Source organism: Protopterus annectens, chromosome 13.part0 (assembly GCF_019279795.1).
Source record: "Protopterus annectens isolate FY-2018-M chromosome 13.part0, PAN1.0, whole genome shotgun sequence".
Classification (NCBI taxonomy): domain Eukaryota; kingdom Metazoa; phylum Chordata; order Ceratodontiformes; family Protopteridae; genus Protopterus; species Protopterus annectens.
The window spans coordinates 890,478,191-890,492,547 of record NC_056747.1 but is presented as its reverse complement, the minus strand read 5'-3'; the positions used below and the strand labels follow the sequence as shown (position 1 = coordinate 890,492,547).

At 40.4% G+C, this 14,357-nt stretch overlaps 1 protein-coding gene across 2 annotated transcripts in view; it reads left to right on the top strand.

Annotated features, from left to right (window-relative positions):
- The window catches only part of NF1 (neurofibromin 1), a 5,218,972-nt gene that overhangs the window by 1,893,738 nt on the left and 3,310,877 nt on the right, over positions 1 to 14,357 (top strand). For both annotated transcript variants that reach the window (XM_044054637.1, XM_044054636.1), the window contains exons 18-19: positions 11,598 to 11,671; positions 11,763 to 11,846. In XM_044054637.1, coding sequence (XP_043910572.1) covers positions 11,598 to 11,671; positions 11,763 to 11,846 — 158 coding nt within the window. The remainder of the gene's footprint in view (positions 1 to 11,597; positions 11,672 to 11,762; positions 11,847 to 14,357) is intronic.

The following is a 14,357-nucleotide window of genomic DNA, read 5'->3' as shown; positions in this document are numbered from 1 at the left end:
TTCCATCAAATGTTTATCCTTTTGTGTGTCTCCATTGTAAAAGCTGTAACAAAGTTTAGGAAACCAAATACTTATCTCCTGTTTGAGATGCATTATACAGATTGTTAGAATTGTGCAATATATTGGCAGTCTGCTCATTTTCCCACATAACTCATTTGCTGCACTGTCTTGGGATTTCCCAGTTACCTGCTTTATGGTGTACAGGGATAAAGCCCCGACTAACCGAGATTGACTGGCAGAGCAGGTGCCTGTAGAAGGTGGCCGTAGTTGATGAGAATGAGTGGCCAATGCTGTTTTTTCTCTTACTCTGATGAGATAGCAGTGGGGGACCAGCTCTGGCTCACCACACAGATGATTCCTTGCAGGATAACTACATGTTTAACTAGTGCAGTACCAAGCTGGCTGAGCTCACACTATCACAGTGCACTTGCATGAAGTAGAAGAGGGAAACGAGTGTGATAGCACACTTCTCAGGTGATGGCAGTTGCAGACTTGGAGAAACTGTGTGTGTGGGTGGGAGGTTTCTGCCAGGTGGAAGGTAAGCAATCTCGTCTGTCCTTTACTGCCTGACTCTTGCTGGAGAACAGAGGACTTAATTGGGGCTCCCAGGCAGGAACAAATTGACTGTAGGAAGCTCTAATAGTCCAGAATGCTAGTCTCCCATTGTCCTGGAAGAAATAGGCTATTTGGACAATGGTACAATAGCCATCAAACAAGATCCTAGGGTTGGTCAAAATTTTTTTTTTGTAGCACAAACCAAGCCAAAAATAATTAAGGCAGACAACAGTATACTGACTTTCCTGAAGGTGTCATTAACAGAAATTATTGTCATTAGATTTTGGTTTCTTCATCTTTCACATATAACAGCCATTGCTCTGTCTAATAGTTAGGCATCCATTATGGAAACAACTGTAATGCCTACTCTTTTACAGTCATGTTCAGAGACTGTGACTAAATTTCCCTGATCACTTGCCAAGAATATTGTCTCTACAGATTCAGGAGGCAAAATATCCCTGTGGATCCATAGCCTACTGTCTATATTATTGTAAGCCGTTTGTTTTCCAAATGTCCTAATTTGTTAGTAATAAATTCTCTTTCTGAAAATCCTTTGGTCTTTGTCTTATTGGCATGAAATCCATTTTTTGCCTAGATTTTCCTTTGTCAGCAAAGAAGCTTTGTAGCATCATTGCTTTGAATCTTCATTTGTATGCTTTTGCTTAGTTAATGTTAGTGCCAGTGTGAATTAAATATTTGTAGCTTGAAACAATATGTGACTGAAAAGGCACCATAATGAAGTCTGAATAATAATTCTGCTAGATTTGTAAATATTGGGAATGTATTCTGTTTCAGGGGTGTTTTTCTGAGGATTGAAGGTGGACTTGAGGTTTTCAGACACTTCCTTAACTAAAAAATCAATATTGTGAGAGTTGTCTTCACACCATTGCCTCTAGTTGTTTTTGAGGAACATCTTTTTAGTGACAATGACTTTAGCTGTAGTCCCATCCATTTTAATATGGCATGTATGATGTGCTCTTACAAGACTACTGGAATAAGAAGGCTTCTCAGATTTTTCTTGAAGTGTTCCATTAACTTGAGTATCTTCTTGAAACTATAGGCAGACTTCTACCATGCATTTAAAAGATGTTTTTGAAATTGAATGTGGCAACTCCAGAGATGTTAACTTTAAAATGACAATATGTATAATCCACAAGCTAATTGAAAGCCGCATAGTGTCATAAAAGAAAAAGCATTTGTCCATAGTTGTGGGACTGCATGCATAACATTTGATATCTTTATATGCAGTTGTAAAGAAACTTTTAAACCATGAATAAAACCTTATTTAACAACCATTCATATTAGCAGAAGCAATTTAGAAGTGAGCAAAGATGAAAATGTAGCTGGAGGTGAGAAATGCTGCTAGCAGAGGAAAGTACAGAAAAGTAAAAGTAGAAATACAAAGCTTAGAAAAGAATACAATGAAAACTGGCAGTCTTAGTTATATTGGAAAATACAGAGAATTTTGTGTTCAGCCATATATAGATTGACTTGATAGGTTGATTAAGGAAATATGCATTTACAGAGTCAAAACTGCATTGCTAGATTTTGGATAGCATTTGAACTGGGTCACAAAACTTGAAGGAAAGTGGGAGATACAAGCAAATGCAGCATCTGTAATAAGAATGAGAAACTGTTCTCACTTTGAGTGCCTTCTGTAGTGAGTAATTGCTGGGATTTTTTTTTTTTTCCTGCAGTCCTCATTTTGGTGGTATTTTTCTTTCTCATTCCTTAACTTGGGAAGCATGCATACCTGTCTTTGGTGCACACCATGGCATTCACTGTCAGGGGAAAATGTCCATCATATGCCACTCACTGGGAAAAGTTTAGATTGTGATCCCAAGGTAAATCATAGAAAAGTTCATATGGTAGATGCATAGACAATTAACTTTTCCTTTGTTGTGGTCACCAGATTGGTTTCCACACCAGCACTGGTCTATTGACTTGCCAGAAAGAATGCATTTATACGCTGCCATAAATGCCAGGAATTCATTTTAGCCAGCCAGGTATAGATGAAAGAAGTTTGAAGATCTGCCTTACTTCTGTCAGTATGGCAACATTTTAGGGTGCGTAGCACAGAATTTGGCAAGATTTTGTCTCCTGTTCCTAGATTGGTGCTCAGAATATTGAAGGAAAGTGTAAAAGGAGATAAAGGCCAGACACTGGTCACACCATCTCATAGATAAATTCACCTTCAGCATGATGTTATGATCCTTGCTTACTGCAGCCCCAGCTAGCAAGGGATCACGCATGTGCCATTTTCTACATATGAAGAGGCTTACAGGGAGTGGATCCTCATAAAAAACATTGGGGGTATATCTTGGGGTACCTGCACAGCTTGTTCCCTGGTAGTGTGGCTAGGGCATGTTTTGCCAGGCTCACATCTGTGCAGTAGGTCCTTAGGTCCCAGGGTGAGGACTTGGTGCTTGCATTCAGGATGGAAAACTGTTGTACCCAGAACCCCCCCCCCACACACACACACACACACAGACATGTTCAGCAGGGTTGGTTCCCCTTGTTTGGGGGGAGTATGTTTGGTTAGTTCTGTATCAACAGGGGTTGTTGTCCAGCCTATTAGTTTGGTGGTGACTGTCTTTGTGAGTGTTGGCTGCATGCTCGTGGAACATGGTTTTTCTTTACTAAACCCCACACAGATATTCACCCCTTGTGCTGCTTAAGTCTATTTCTAGGTGCTAGAGTCCCATCTTTGTCTCCCAGCATGTTTCAGTCACATGTCTGGCTCCAAACACAGCAGTATTTGGCTGCATTCCTCTGAGAGCTAGGGTTAGGGGAAGGGCTGCATCCCTCGTCTTTTGTCATGGGAAGAGAACTGAGACTAACTGTAGTAAGCACACTTCCCTTCTCACAGCTTTTTGCCCAATCCTTTCCTTTTGGAGAGTGATTCTAAAACTGAAGTTTTCTATAAGAAAGCTTGTTTACCTCTTTTCACATTTCCTGTAGAAATACTTCAGTAAGTGTCGAGACAGGGAAGAGGAAGAGCCTTTCTTCAGCATGGTTAACTCGTAATTTTAGAATAGGTATTTGCCTGTAGGTGCAGCCATTGATTTAAGAAAACTGTTTCTATGTAAAGAGGAAAATTTCCTTTTTGGAAAGTGTGTTTTCTTGTGTTTGCTGCAAATTGAAAGGGATAGGGTATTAAAAGTGGATTTAGTGTGTTGTTTCTTTAGTATTTATATTGAAACAAAGTCCTGGAGCAATGTGGCAAAGTCTCACATAAAGATGAAAAGAAGCAACTGCATTTAAGATCAGCCTGCCTGCAAACCTTTATCTATTGTTCTTATTAACCCCAAGATTCATTGGCAGGCATTAAGGTGGAAGAGTTCCTCTCTGACGAGCTATGCTTGAACAGCTAAACTAGGCAGGGATGTTTTCTTTCTCATTGTTTGAAAAGTTAGCTTAATTTGCAGATGCTTTATACATGATGATTACAGAAAGGGGCATTTCAGTGTTGTGAAACATTTTTAGACATTTTCAAGTTTGAAAATATAAAATAAATGAAAATAAAATGAAGGCTATAGCAGTAAACGTGTTCCCACACATGAATTGGTTCGTTAGTACTTGTACTTATGGGGACATTATAAAATGAAGTATCTAGGTATATAGATTAAATGGATTCTGTTACTGTAGCTAAGGATATGTAGGAAGGAACTAAACAAAAGATAATGCAAAAACTGGAAGCTCCTGATTATGGATGGCAAGAGACAAGCAAAGAAAATGTTTAGTCCAATTAATCTTCTATACAGGTCAGGCATGTTTTTTTTTCTAGCAGAGGATCTGTTTGATTAATGGAGTTGAAAGAATTTATTTGGGAGGGGCAAAAGGTAAGGGAATTATGTTATTTCTTGCCATAGAATAAGGTGGTTTAGGATTACCTTGGTTTGAAGGCTCACTTTATAGCTGTGCAGTTAAGGTAGTTATATATAACTGAAGTAGAAGATTATATGTCATAGTGGAATGAGATAATTATGAAAGGCAGGGGAGGGGGGTTCAAAAGGTAGAGAGAGAGTAGAATTTTGTTTGCCAAGTCTTTAGGAAGAATAACATCCATACAGAGTATTATATTCATGAAGTTACCGAAAGTATTTTAAGCTTGGGTATAGGTTCATAGGTAGGTACTAGGCTATCTGCCCGGGGCATTTTTAAGCCTAGCCAGAGTGTGTCTGCTTTCGCAGCCCCATTGATTAATTAACTGAGGCTCTGTCAAGCAGAGCCAATGAAGTGATCCCAGGGGTGTATTTTCTGTTACCCATCCACTCATCAAGGCTTCTCTTAGAGTGTTAGTTAGGGGCTCTGCCTAATGTCGTTAGGAATTTTTCTCCAAAGCATGGGGGAGTCTCTGTGACAGGAATTTATCCCTCCAGCATGTTCTATTTATTGTTGTAGCGAGGTTTAGCTCACTAGAGCGCATGGCTCGCAGTGACTTGGATTTCTTTAGGTGGAGCATGCCCATCAATTCTGAGTTGGACTTGGCTTTGTAAGTCAGGCAGAGATCACCTCTGAGTAAGCGATATGCCACTGAGTACAGCTGGAGTTTTTTCAGTCGGGCTGCATAGGACATATGTTTGAGACCAGTAATCCTCTTGGTGAGGTGCTTTTGTGGTCTTTCCAGCTGTTGAAAGTGTCTTATGAGGTACATCCCAAATGGGGCATTGTACTGTATGATGGGTCTGGTGAGTGATGAGTAGAGGGACACTATAAGCTCTTTATTTCTAGATGCGAACCCCCTAGTAATTAGATGGGCCACATAGAAGGATTTCCTAACTACTTTGGTAATATGATTGTCAAAAGAAAGATTACTATATACCTGGGTCCTCAGATCTCTTATTACCTCTTCTGTATTAAGGGGGCTGCAGCCTATGTGGTAATTCGTGGGTATTTTGTTTTTCGCAAACGGGATGACTATGCATTTTTTGGCATTTAGCTTGAGGTCATGACTTTGACGCCAGGTGCCTGTCTCAGCAAGGCCTGTTTGAAGGATGTCCGTGTCAGCCAGAGAGTCAATTATGGCTCCCAGTTTGCAGTCATCAACGAACTTGGTTAGCCATAGTCCTCCTGTGTTTGCCTGTACTCCTGAGAAATATATGCCGAACAGTAGGGGTCCCAGAACCGAGCCTTGTGGGACACCACTTGTGACTGGTTTAGAGTCTGACCTGGAGCCCACTGTTCTTACCGTGTGAGTTCTGTCTGTAAGCCAGTTGGCAACCCATCTTGTGACGTAGGGGTTTATGTTCAGGCTGGTGAGTTTTTCTATAATACCCGAGTGAAGAATGGTGTTGAACGCCTTGACGAGATCAAGGTAGACTCTGTGAACCACCTATCCCTCGTCTATGGCCTTGGTGACTGTCTTGAAGTCAACCAGGTTTAGTAGGCATGATCTGCCCTTAACAAAGCCAAACTGGGTCGGGTCAAGTGTTGGGAGGTTCCCAGTGTCTTTGCTAATGAGTTCCTTGATGATGCCCTCCATAGCCTTGCAGACCAGGCTAGTCAGGCTTATGGGGCGGTAGTTACCAGGGTCAGTTGTGGCCCCTCCTTTGTGGAGCAGAATAACTGTTGCTTTGCGCCATTCTGTTTGCACATAGCCTGTGGAGAGGCTGAGGTTGAACAGTGGGTTTAGGTGGAGGGTTAGTTCGTTCTGTAGTTCGTGCAAGACACAGCCTGCGACACTATCTGGCCCCATTGATGCTGTGTTTTTAGCTTTTGAAAGAGCTGTTTTCACCTGTGCTTCTGTGATTTCCGGGAAACTACACTTTTCTGGTATTGTTGTCGGCCCTTTTGAAGGTGAGAGGGAGGTGAAGTTTGCACTGAATCTATGGGCCAGGATGTTGGCAATATCAGTAGGTTCAGTATATTTTGTGTTATTTTGCACTAGCTCAGAGCATATCTGTGAGTTGCCACTTAGATTCTTGACATAGCTAAAGAAGGCTTTGTGGTTATCTTTCGAATCCTTGGCTATTTTTCTTTCAAAGTTAGCCTTGGATGATTTTATGAGGGACCTTCATTTCTTACTGATACTGATCAGGGATGTCTTTCCTTCTTGGGATTTGCTTTTTTTCTGAACTAGTTTCCTCCTCCTGTTGTATAACCTGTTTATGGCAGGGGTCCACCAGACTGATTTCCTTCTCTTAGGGGAGTGAGTCTTGGTCTTGCTAGGGATGGCACGATCCATGCATCCTTGTAGGTGCTCATAGAGTGCAATTGTAAAGGATTCTGCATCTTACGCAGTGTTATCCTTTAGCGTGGGGGCTGTGAAACTTACCACCTCTGCCTTAACTAAGGTGAAGTTTGCTTTAGAAAAGTTTTTCACTGTGGTTTCCTTGGTTGGGGGAGGTAGTGGGGTGTGGACATCCAGGGTGATTAGTTTATGGTCTGATCTAACCAGTGACGGGTTAACCTCCGGTACGGAACACATGTCGCCCATGTTGATGATGACCAGGTCCAATATGTTGTGGCCTCTGGTAGGGGAGTTTACCAGCTGATCCAGGGCATTTGAGTTGATAAATTCCAGGAAGCGCTGAGCCTGGGGGTTTGTAGTCAAGTAGTTTTCCCATTTAATAGTAGGGTAATTGAAATCGCCCAATATCAGGGTGCTCGGTAGTGCCTTCATGTTTTCCAGTGTCTCCAGAAAGGTGGAGTGGTGGTCCTGGGTCATGGAGTGTGATCTGTAGCAGGCCACAATTTGCATTGCAGATTTGCCCGATGTTAGTTGCACATGGATGATCTTAGAGGTATCATGCTGCGCCACTAACCTGGAGGTGTGAGTATCCTTGATGAATATGGATACACCCCCTCCTTTTGTGTTTCGGTCCGTGTTCTGTGCCTGGAATGTGTGGTATGAGTTGTAGCCCAGTAGTGCTGGAGTGCTATCTGGAGCCTTGAACCAGGTTTCAGTTACTGCATAGATGTCAGTGTTCTCCATACTTAGGAGTGCTTCGAGCGCATGCATTTTGAGATTTAAACTCCTGGTGTTGAGTAGCATAACCCTCATTTTTTTTTACTTGCGCTGTTTACGGTGGTGGGTTTGAATTTTGAGCCTTGCCTAAAAAAGGCACTATGGGGGCAGCAAGAGTCTTGGCCAGTATTCGAAAGCCAAGGGGTGACAGGTGCACGCCATCTCTTAAGAAGCAACGCTGCTTGTCGAGTATGTCATCCCAGGCTGACAGACACTGGATCCCCTTTGAATGATACCAGAAGCTTAGCCAAGTGTTGAAATTGATCATTTTTTCTTTATACTGAGGTATCATTCTTGGTGAGGGCAGGATGCTACTCAGGGTCATACCCGCCTGGGCTACATGATCAGAGAGCTCTTCCATGTCTCTTTTCATGTAGTCCAGGGAGGTACATTTCAGGTCATTCACACCAACATGAACAATGAGAGAGTCATATTTGTACTTGTTCTGGAGTGACCTGAGTGCTTGTGTTGTGGCGGATTCTGGCTGCCGATAGGCAGCTAACAGTAACCTTCTCCTTGTCCAGCTTAGTGAGTGGGGCATCGGTGTGCCTGACTATTGAGTCGCCTATTACTAGTGTGTTAGGTATGTTATTTCGCCTTAAGAGCTGTGATTGTGCGGCACATTGATTTTGTGCTTTGTGTGTTGTCTGGTTTGTGACGGGAGGTGCAGGTTTTGTGGGTGCCTGCTTTGGAGCTCTCTGATACTTTTGCAGGTTTTTATTTAGAGCCTCAGAGTATGATTTTGTGTATTTATGTGTATTTTTTGCCAGTGCTAGTTTAGTAGGTATTTGTGAGGCTGGAGGTGTGATGCAAGTGTTAACCTTCTCCTCATGACTGTTTGTTTCAGTATGGAGAAATATTTTGCCAGTAAGGGTGACTGCAAGTAGGGGTATAAAAAGCAGGCAAGCGGTGCTGAAAATTACTGGAGGAAATTGGCAAAAAATGGTATTGGCAGCAAATAACTCTTGAGGGAAGGGTACATACCTGTCAACTGTCCGGATTTGTGTCTCAGTTTTGTTTGTCATAATTTTTTTTGCTTTTTGCCAAATCATTGGGGATTAAAATCAGAAAATAATGGGAGGTATTTGAGTTTATCATACCCTTTGGGAAATTCATGCTGATGCAAAACCTGTTCTATCAACTTTCTAAGTTTATACTAGCAGTAGTTAATTGTTCCAGTTTTGGGGCCTTTGCCTACCCCCCCCCCCATTATTTATGGCTTTGTCCAGATTTCTTTCACTAAGGTATTTAGAGGTGTGGAAGGATAGAGTGGGATGAGGTTAAGCAAAAGTTTAGACTTCATATTACAGACAGTATTCCCTGTTAGGGATTTATAATAGAGTGTAGGCAAAGAGAAAGGGAGAGGGAAATGGTAGGTGAAAGGCAAGCTCTGGTAGAATTTTTAATTGAGTCTAGAACAGATGCTGCTGTTACAAAGGGATAATTAGGGCATTTAAGATATTACATGATGCGTACAGTAATTGATCAGAGGTTAGAAACGCTTGGGAGAAGAGAATGGAAAGGCAGTTTTCAAAGGATCAATGGGAGGAAACCTGTAAGGCTCCTAGGTATGCTACAATGTGCAGAAGGCTTAGAATTTTTGCATGCAAGTGTTTGCGTTTGTAGTTTTAAGAGAAGTTTTCCTCAGATAGGTAACAAGTGCTGGAGGCGTGATCGGGAAGAGAGAAATCATTTTGAATATATTTTCTGGAATGTAACATGTTAGATTTTCTACAGAGTGCTTTGATGAGAATGTTGGCGAAATGAATGGTTGAAACTAAGGGAATATTCTTCAGGTAGGCTTGAGTTGCACAGTATCTAAGCCTCTTGAATTTCAGTTGTGTGTGTGTTGGGGGGGGGGGGGAGCATTCTTCAGCAACCTCAAGTTGACCTGAAAAAAGAAAAGGGAAAAAAAAATCTGTTTTTTGGGGGGTGGGGGCAATTAAGTTGTACTGCTTGGTGACAGAAAAGGTTTGCAAATACTACCATTATAGTTAACTGAAATCAGCCTGTCATATTCTACTGCTTTACTTTGTATATTGTAATTGTTCCCATTTCCAGTCCCATGATGAATCACCTTTGCTCGTATTTGTTGAACATGGTTTTATAGAGTTTTAGAGGAGTCTGTATTATCTTACATTGAATATTTTATGCTTTTTTTATTTACTATATACAGTGGATATAAAAAGTGTACACACCCCTGTTAAAATGCCAGGTTTTTGTGATATAAAAAAATTAATCCACGGTAAATCATTTAAAAACTTTTTCCACCTTTAATGTGACGTATAACTTGTACAGTTCAGTTGAAAAACAAATCCATTTGGGGGGGGTATAAAAAATAAAAAAACATACAATAAGCTGGTTGCATAAGTGTGCACACCCTTAAACTAATACTTTGTTGAAGCACTTTTTGCTTTAATTACAGCATTCAGTCTTCTTGGGTACACACCTGACATCAATTAGAGAGACTGTTTAACCCCAAGTAAAGTTCAGCTGTCCTAATAGGATTTTCCTGACATTTACTCAGTTTACTGCTACAGCAAAAGCCATAGGTCGCAGAGAGCTTACAACGCATCAAAGGGATGTCATTGTTGAAAGGTGTCAGTCAGGAGAAGGATACAAAAGAATTTCCACAGCATTGGATATACCATGGAACACAGTGAAGACGGTCATTAAAAAGTGGAGAAAATGTGGGACAACCGTGATGTTGCAAAGAACTGGACATCCTCCAAAATTGATGACAAGACAAAAACTGGTCAGGGTGGCTGCCAAGAGACCTACAGCAACACTGAAGGAGCTGCAGGAATTTCTAGCAAGTACTGGTTATAAAACTATATGTGACAACAATCTCCTGTATTTTCCATATGTCGGGCCTATGGGGTATGGTTGCAAGACGGACGCCTTTCGTTACACAGAAAAACATCCAGGCCCAGCTAAAGTTTGCAAAACAATACGTCAGGTCTCTCCAAAAACATGTGGGAGAATGTGTTATGGTCTGATGAGATCAAGGCTGAACATTTGGCCACAATTCCAAAAAGTACATTTGGCAAAAAAACAGCACTTCGCGTCACCAAAAGGACACCATCCCCACGGTGAACCATGGTGGTGGCAGTGTTATGCTTTGGGATTGCTTTTCTTGAGCTGGGGCTTTAGTCAATGTGGAGAGAATTATGAACATTTCCAAATACCTGTCACTTTTGGCCCAAAACCTTCAGGTGTCTGCTAGAAAGCTGAAGAGGAATTTCACCTTTCAATATGACAATGACCCACGCGTACTACTTCCAAATCAACAAAAGAATGGCTTCACCAGAAGATGAGTAAAGTTTTGGAATGGCCCAGCCAGAGCCCATACCTAAATCCAATAGAAAATCTGTGGGGTGACCTAAAGAGGGCTGTGCACAAGAGATGCCCTCGCAATCTGACATTTGGAGCACTTTTGCAAGGAAGAGTAGGAACATATTGCCAAGTCAAGATGTGCCAATGCTGATCGACTCCTACCCAAGAAGACTATATGCTGTAATTAAATCAAAGGTGCTTCAACAAAATATTAGTTTGAGTGTGCACACTTGTGCAATCAGCTTATTGTACGTTTTTATTTTTTTCCCCTTACAGATTTGTTTTTCAGTTGAATTGTACTTGGTTATATCACATTAAAGGTGAGAAAAGTTTTGAAATGATTTATTGTGGTCTCATTTTTTTATATCACAAATACCTGGCAGTTTAACAGGGGTGTGTACACTTTTTATATCCACTGTAGATTTATAGGACAATGTCACCAGAAAATCTCGTCCTCACTTTTGTTTTCCATATGGTTCATCTCCTTGTCTGTTCACATTTCTCTCTTGTTTTTTTTTAAGCTGTCCTGCTTCACCCATCCCTTCATTTAACTGCAGTAAGGCTACTGAATATGTTATTTTCGGGTTGCATGCATCCTCCCTGCCTTGCTTGTAGGTTTGCTTACATTTAGTTCATTGATGCATTTTTGCATTTTCTGTTTTTTTGTAAGTTGACAGCTTTTTTTTTTTTGTTTTTTTTTCCTTCTGGTTGTAAGCATTTTTGATGTTTTGTACAGGTAGGGCAGCACTTCAGAAGAGAGTAATGGCTCTGCTAAGACGGATAGAACACCCTACTCCTGGCAGCACTGAGGTAATAAAAGGTGTTTTTCCATTTGCTTGTAAGTTTTATTAAATTTTTTGGTATGTAATGCTAAAAACATTCACTGCATTTTCTTTTATAGGCTTGGGAAGACACATATGCAAAGTGGGATATAGCTACAAAGTCAATTCTGAACTACCCAAAGACAAAAATTGAAGATGGCCAGGTAGTAATTTTATCTTGTTTTAAGTAGAAGTTGGTTCATGAAGGTTCTCTAAAATAGTGAATTTTTTGGGGTTCAGTTTTAAGATAGTCTAGTTTTGCCTTGTGAGTTGAACAGCATTTTCTGTTTGGGGTTTGGAAGTGAACAGTCTTAGTGTAATATTTAAGGATGTATTATACATGATTTCTGTGCACTTTGCAGAATATTTCACTGCTGACTGTTTTTAAGGTTGATTTCAGAGTGATTTGCTTTATTTTCTAGATGTAAAAGCACACTTTTGTAGTATATATACATAACAGAAGTATGTGTTAAAACATTGCTCTTCATTAAGTTGAATGTTTTGTGCTTATTATGGTAGTATATTGTATCAGGTATTACATACATGTGTACAGATGTGTTTTAAGTTTTTTGTAGAGCAAATGAAGTGAAAATGATTACAATGTTTTTATTTTTGCAGGGAGACATTGTTTTGTATGTGTAATATTTCCAGTCATGGAATACAAGTTGTGCTTGTGTTTTTTTGTTTGTTTTAAATAAATTTTAGATAGATGCGTGAAAGAATGGCACTTCTGGAGAGGCTTTTCATATTGGACATTCATGAATGTAGGGTTCCAGATAGTTCTCTTTAAGTTTACTTAAACTGTTTACTGTGAGCTTGGTAAACGTGTATTGTTTGCCCAAGCTTTTGTGATTAAAGGCCAAACCATTGTAAATAACATTACAGTAAAAATGTGATTTGGGATAAGGGGTGGGATTAAGTGGTTAACCTTATTTTAACTGTGAATTCCTCCTGAGAGTGATATGTTTATTTTGGGTTATGTTTGTATAGGGCACAGAAAATTACAAAATGCTTGCAATAAAATAAATACATACAAATAATAATAACATAATTTACTCTTGTAGTTAGTAAGTACAGTGGGATTCTATAATCTGGTGTTAATTCTGTCTTCAGTTTCTCCAATAGTCTGTCTTCCGAAATATGGATGCTTCACTAATGGGTATAACGTGTGCTGCATGTACTATCATTTTATCCCCCAATGGCAAATATAGCTTAAGTATCTCAGATACATGTCATTCGTTTTCTTAGTTTTTCTTACAGTTGTTGGGTTTTTGATTTATCGCTTTATGCAGAATGTAGTCTTATTGTCCTGTTCTTCTCCAACCATATAATGAGCAAGTGCCCTCATGGTTGGTAAATATGCTTAAAATTATTTACCATTGTCTTTTATAGTTGGCTTTATCCACTTTGTTTATTCTGTCTCATGTCTATAGTTTGCATTGATGTGTTATTGCACTATCATGCCTTGAATTTAAGAAAACCACCTTGCTTCTAATTCCATGATAAAAGTAAAGAGGTGCAAATTGAGGAAGTACTTTCTCCAATCTCTTTGAACATACCCTTGGAGACACCCAAGACTAAGAAATTAATCTTTGTTTTTCAACTGTCCAATTACACACTATAGGGTGTAAGGAAAAGGACTGGTAAAAGCACATGCTGGAGAAACAATTATAGCTTGAAAGCTAAGGTCACATTAGCTCTCAGCAGACATGACATCTGCCATCAGCTAGGCGAAAGCAAATATTAGCACTAAAGCTGAACCCTCAGTCCTGGAGAAACAGAACCTCTGCCCTCTACCTTTATTTTTCTAGTTCCCGTCTTATTTTAAGAGATAGTTTAACTCATCCCAGTTCGCCAGTAAATTATACCTTGATGGTCATGAGCTTTGTGGGTTGGCTGAAAGGATGCTGCCGCTACATGCCTCGCAACCTATTTACTAGACCCACATGCATCAGTAGAGCAGATCATCATCAACTTGTCTACTAGAGATTCTTGAGCATATCACTGGTGTTGATCATAGAAATATTGCTGCAGTTTTGTTTATTATCCACAAGTTAGTCTTGGGGTGGTCCTCCTTTCATGCTGTCTTACAGAGCTTTCAGTCATCTCTAAAGTGGAGCTAAACTTCTTTTTGTCGGAATGTCTTTTGATGTGTGGCTAAAAAGGAACTCAGCCTGTGACATTTTTCGTTCTTTTGCCGTGATAAAGCAGTCATTTCACTGAAGGTTCATAGGAGGTTACTAGGCTAGCGGCACTAGTGACTAAAAGCCAAGCCATGTTAATTCCAAGTATCCCAGTATGTTTTTTTTCGGTAATTCGCAAAATAAATTTATAAACAGAGTGAGAGTGTTATCAACACCAGCTACCCCTGTCCATGAGGAGGGACATGGGTGACAACCCTGGGGTGAATTTGTGGTCTCCCATCCAGTTATCTGGGTTGCGTTTGAATAGGGTCAGTGAGGACCTCTGTTTTATATGAATAGGAAGTCTATACCAGAGAAGCGGCAGTTTCTGGGAGACATAGGTAGGTACTAGGCTATTGGCCCTATGGCCTATATAAGCCTAGCCAAATAGGTACCCTGGCTTTTGCCACCCAAGAAAATTATTTTCCTGTGCCCTTTCGAGCAGAGCCACAGAGGTGATCCCCGGGGTGAATTTCCTATTTCCCATCCAAT